This window comes from Rhyacophila brunnea, unplaced genomic scaffold (assembly GCF_057557595.1).
Source record: "Rhyacophila brunnea isolate RB1 unplaced genomic scaffold, BYU_Rbru_1.0 scaffold_4, whole genome shotgun sequence".
NCBI lineage: Eukaryota > Metazoa > Arthropoda > Insecta > Trichoptera > Rhyacophilidae > Rhyacophila > Rhyacophila brunnea.
In genome coordinates this window covers 30,717,953-30,723,952 of record NW_028233068.1, presented here as the reverse complement: position 1 = coordinate 30,723,952, position 6,000 = coordinate 30,717,953, and the positions used below count along the sequence as shown (strand labels likewise).

Sequence of the window (6,000 nt, the reverse complement as noted above, 5' to 3'; positions counted from 1 at the left end):
TTCAGGGGCATATCAAGATATTTTAGCGCTCGAGTTAGTACCGAAAAAGGCTTCCCTTAGATAATACAAAACTTATACAAAACTTGTAGGTATCCAGGGCTCGAAGTGGACCGGAGCGCGACGGAGCGCCGTTCCTGTTCGTGAAATCGGTAAAATTATCGCTCCTTCTCGTGGAAAAAATAATTTGACCGAATGAGCTAGATAAGGCCATATAATAGAAAATCTAATACACTATTTTTTTATAAAAAATACATACAATTTGATAACTATGTGAATATCTTCAGAAAACTGTCGACCGCTCCGGTTCGTAAATTTTTCCATTTCGAGCGCTGTAGGTATCTATGCACATTTACTAACAACCTATAATCACTAAGTTCGATGGTGTCCGGTTACCATTAACAAAATTCTCTTCTTGTTGTTAATTGTTGAAAATTGAATATCCTAGATTTTTTTGACAGTATAAAACCATAAAGCTCTTCATATAAGTATCTAGGTATGAAGGAAAAACGGTGAATAAAATTACACATAATTGACCAGACGAAATACTATGCAATCGATAACGTAATCTTTTGTGTACATAAACACATTTTAGATAATAACTATGTCGCTACCCTAAAGCAACACAGATAAAATGAAAAAAGTCGATTATGAGAAAGGTAAGCCAATCGATTGCTGAGAGTTATACCTATAATGAATCACTGATTTTAAAAAAAAGGAATACTTACCCCAATTAAAAGAAAAATATCAAAGTTGCATTTACTAAAAAATGTCCTGTTACTTCAAAGTAAGAGTGGGGTAACTGAAATAACCTACTGTTTATAATATGAGACAAAACAATCTTACCGTTGTCATATATTATAAACCACAGAATGAAACAAAACATAATATATGATATTTCTATGAAACGAACATTAAAGTTCAATTATCTCGAAACTAGAATTTTAGACTTATCCCAATATTGATTTTAAGCAGCGATGTACCAAACAAATTTAAGCAACAGGCGATTTTTCATGATAATTGTAAGAAGTTTTGTAATTTAGTCATTTTAGGATGAAATTTTCTGTGAATTTTTATTCTAGCACGCTTAACGAAACTCCACTTCTGCGCCCCGGTCTTAGCTGCGCCCGGAACGGCTGCACCAATAGAACACCCCTTATTACGCCACTATTTTCTTAACACAATTAGATAAGGTAATGATTTAATAGCCCTCATTATATTTTAAATTGTTTATTATAGTTTGTAGAATCTATCTAATACATGAATAAGAACATCACAGAAATACAATGATTAAAATTACTTGAACGCATTGACATATTAATAATTATATGTATGATAATAATATGTCATTGCATGAACACAGCGTACTTAACTATTTACATCAAAACGTGTTCGTAACTAGTATAATATAGTCGCATATACATTTATTATTAATACTTAAAAATATATTATAAACTCATAAATAATAAGGGAAATAAATTATTAATACGATAATTAGCTACTTATTAAAAAATCTAGGTGCCACAAACTACAGTAGATAATTTATATAAAAATAGTGTATTAAATTTATCGAAGATATTGGGTAAGACTGAATTTCGTGAGAAAGACTTTACAATTAATTATAACTGGGAAATAGTTTACTTTTAGTTAATTTTCTGTAAAACCACATCATTGTCAGCAGACAACAGGTAATATTGTTAAATTCAGTGTAACAAAAACATATTTCTAATGTTTTACAGTTATTATTCCCCGTTATAATTTTGAAGAAGGTTCCTACCCAATATAAACTTAGAACATACTTAGTACATAAATAATTGATTGATTTATGGAATGCAATGATTCTAGCTGCATAATAAAATTGGCTTATTTTGTTTGATTGGTGATCGAAAATCAACAAAATAGTCATTTTTTACCTAAACAAACAGTTGTAATACATATTTATTTAAGTTGTTTCAGAAAATGCGAATTTATATGTCCTAAGGGTAATATAATTAATTTAATTTGTTAGCTATTACAATCAATATGCTATTTCAATAAATTAATATTATTGAGTATCATAAAACCCAGTTCTTTATTTTGTCAGATAATTCATGGCATAAGAGACTATACACACACAAGTTGACAACATCATAAAAACAGCAACCCGGCTCGACTAGCTCAATGGAAAAAATATTTAAAACAAAGCTGTAGTTATTGCGACAATCATTAAAAGAAATTATAATATATATATTTTTTAAGTAGTCAATTTGTTCTATGTGTTTTGTATTTGAGGGACCATTGGGTGTTAACACCAAATCATATTATGCCTTCTGCGGCGTTTCTGTTTGCTGCCTGTTGTTGAGAATATTTTGAATCTCCTGCAAACTCTTGCCCTTGGTTTCGGGCAGTAGGAAGTAGACGAAGAAGAAACCAGACAGCGTGAACATGCCAAAGATCCAAAACGCGTAATGGATGCCGATCGCCTCCTGGAGGGCGCTGAAATATTTTGTCAAGATGAAGCCAATGATCCAGCAGACTGTGGTTGCTACTGTTGAAGCAACGGATTTTACACTTGGTTCAAATAGCTCTCCCATCACAGCCCATGGCAAAGGTCCGAATCCTAAAAATTAAGAAAAAATTATTAGGTAGGTGTACATTACTAATTCAATAAATAAAAACCAAATGAAACATACTTTCAATTTTTTCTAATCCAATAGTAAAATGAATTTCAAATATTTCATGCGCCTTATTTTTATATAATATTTTTATAAATCTGAAATAATAGTGAATGTCTACACATTTAATATATTTTTTTAAAATGGTGGGTATTATAATTATATAAAAACATCAACTTCCCAAGTAATATAGAAAAGTATATTTACTATACAAATCAAATGCTACAATTTTGTTTTCCTAATGATTTATTATAATATAATAATTGGTACCTTAAACGTAGGTATATAATATAACCTCCTCAAATAAAAATAACGCCAGAAGGAGCTTTTTAAGTACGCATATTATGTCTTAATTCATATACGTATATTTTATGTTATATCGCCCAAATGCACAGTCATACTGTAATTATTATCTCTTATTGTGACATTAAGCAACGTTTATGCAACGGAACCGTGTGTTAATTTCATCTTTATTAAAAGGTTTTAGTTAGACTAACTTAATGGTGACCTATCTGTATTTCGCCAGAAAGCTTTTATTAAAAACTTTTTTAACCGAATCTTATATTATACTCTGTTTTAATAATTATTCTTTTATCAAAAGTGTAACAATTTACGTCTTCTGCATAAATAGTAAGTTTCTGCTAATTCCTGATTACTTACCAACACAGTAGACGCACATGAAGATGACGAGTGATAAGACTGGAAGCCATGTGAGTGATTGGACAGCTGAACTTCCCGATGCGTCCAAGAGGAAGAAAAGGCCGAGCAAAATCTGCAATTAATATAGTTTTATTATTTAAATATGGCAGACAGCCAGCTGTAATATTATTATTATATACTTATTAACGTACCTACCCTACCAATTCTAGACTTAGGCTCTATCTATGTCATAGTGAGTATGGGGACCCCGAGGTGAATTAGTTTTGAGAAAATGTTCACATAATTAAATTAAAGACTTCAGGGCCGCACATAATTTAAAAAAAATCTCAGAAACATACATGTTAGAAAAATATTGCTATAACGTTCGTAGAAATATCCTTGGCAGCACAGGCACCCATAGGCTTAGGGGAAATGGTGCCACTAAAACACGCATGTCTGCGTTAGCCGGGTCGCACATTTAAATTTGTTGCGACTGTAACACGTCGAATATGTCAATGTGATTTTTTCGGTATTCACAAAACAAATGTAAATTCTAATTGATTTAAGTTAGTTTAGTATTCCACAATTCGGTCGATAGTATTAATAAAACAAAATTGTAAGTAATTAATGTACCTCCGCATACTGTTTGAATGCGACATTTTAGATTGAAAAAATTGTTGGTATTGCAAGCAACAATTTTCACTCGACACCGAGTATAAACAGGTATAATACCAACATGCCCTATCGACACATGTGCAGAAGCATAATTTTTCATTCGTTTCATCCCGGCATGTCTTCGCTTGTACGCACGTAATACAGTTGCAACATTACGCCCGATTTTGGTTTATGACCATATCCCAGTCGAGACGATTTTCAATGTACGACCGGGCTTAAGTTGCGTATCGATAATTTTAGTATGACCATTCAGCAACATAATATACCTACTAGATCAAGTTTAATAAAGTTTAATCAAGAATAATGTTTAAACGGGTTATGATTTTTGACTCGTGGAATTTGAACCACCTCAGATATTGTATTTATTAGAATTATCAGAGTAGTATCGACATAGTAAGGGTACTCATCTAAACAGTGAAAGATATGAGTTGAATCCTACTACGTCCAACTTTTTTTAGAATTTCGTCTAATAGGTTTCTGTGTTTGTGAGGTTTTTCAAAATTATGTGTTTTTATTAATAAGAATCTAACATTTCTAAATCTTGTGTATATTCAGTATTGCATAAAAAATAATGATTCCATTAACTTTAGGAGGGATTCGAAACCTTCGTAAACTGAGGCCTAGATGAGAGAGATTTTTGTACTTGAGGAATAATCCGCCACTACTACATACAGTCCAGTGGCGTTCCGTAACTAACCATCTTCAATAAAGAGATATGTGGTATACAAAATACTAACGTATAATATTGTTATATTATATTGTGATAAATCTTTTTTGCTAAAATAGTATCAAGCGCGAAAAATACTAATTGTACCTGCATAGATTCTTTATTTATTGTGTTTTTATAAGACAAAACTTTTTACCTCTGTAATATTATACTACTGCTCGGTAAAGGTTTTTTTTTGTTTTGCAAAATCTATAATAGTTAAATCAAACCATACCAGAGCGATTGTCATTCCCAGTGCAGAAATAATTAACAGCATTCGTCTGCCCAGTCTGTCTACGACCAGAGGTGTAACGGAGCTAGCCAGAACCTGCACCACACCGATGATGATCGTCGATTGATAAGCAGGCAGACCAGTATCCGCCTTGTCGAAGATAGTCTGCATGTAGAAGAGGACCACGTTAATGCCAGACAGTTGCTGCAAAGCAACCAGGCCGCACGATAAGTAGAGGGCCTTAAAGTTTCCCTTGGACGTCCAGAGATCGCTGATGGATGCTTTTTGATTATTTTGATTGGCGGCTAATTGAAGTTCTTGGAGCTCTTGCCGGACGCCGTTCGCAGATTTACCACGGAGTTTCATCAATGATTCGATAGCATCTTCAGTACGGCCTAAAATGGAATGAAATGGTTTATATACTTCGCCGTACTTCAATAACTTGAAGTTAAGGTCAAATTAAGACGAGGAAACTCGGAGTAGTAAAGAGAGTGGGAAAATGTGTTTGATGTTATAATATATTCTGAATATCTACGAATATTTTGATGATTTTCTTTGTGTTATCACATTGTGTGGCTCCTTTGACCTATGAATCTTGTAACGGATTTGAAAGTCAGATTGACCATAAGAAACCCAATGAAAATCGTACCCACGGTCTTAATGAAACATCGATAAGCATGAAAACGATTCACAGTAAAGAAAAAACTAAATTACCATGTTACGAGTATCATGAACAGAATTCGTTCTAGGAATAGGTTGTTATCTATACGTCCAACCCATTCGAACCATACATTGTATCAAATATACATTGAAAAAAAAATGTCATGCATGTTTCAATCAGCTGTAGGTTTGAAACCGCGATCCACGGCTATGTATTTATACGAATTATAATAATATATTTTTGATATTGCTCTATCAACTGGACCAACGAGGGTGGTTTCACAGAGGCGGCTAATATCACCAGCCGTTTAAAGCTAATCGTATTATAACGCTAGTTATGTATATGCACGTAGAGGAGGTAGACTTCGTGTTGATTTGGGACTAGACGATTAGAAAACATAGGCGACTATATAGAGCAGGGGCGGTGAACCTTTTTA

At 33.0% G+C, this 6,000-nt stretch overlaps 1 protein-coding gene across 5 annotated transcripts in view; it reads right to left on the bottom strand.

Moving 5' to 3' along the window:
- Positions 1–1,238: 1,238 nt before the first annotated feature.
- Positions 1,239–6,000, bottom strand: part of LOC147067240 (facilitated trehalose transporter Tret1-like) — a 39,486-nt gene continuing 34,724 nt past the window's right edge. For all 5 annotated transcript variants that reach the window (XM_085953844.1, XM_085953839.1, XM_085953840.1 and 2 more), the window contains exons 6-8: positions 4,907–5,298; positions 3,312–3,423; positions 1,239–2,596 (exon numbers count right to left, since the gene is read on the bottom strand). In XM_085953844.1, coding sequence (XP_085809970.1) covers positions 2,298–2,596; positions 3,312–3,423; positions 4,907–5,298 — 803 coding nt within the window. In that variant the 3' untranslated portion in view covers positions 1,239–2,297. The remainder of the gene's footprint in view (positions 2,597–3,311; positions 3,424–4,906; positions 5,299–6,000) is intronic.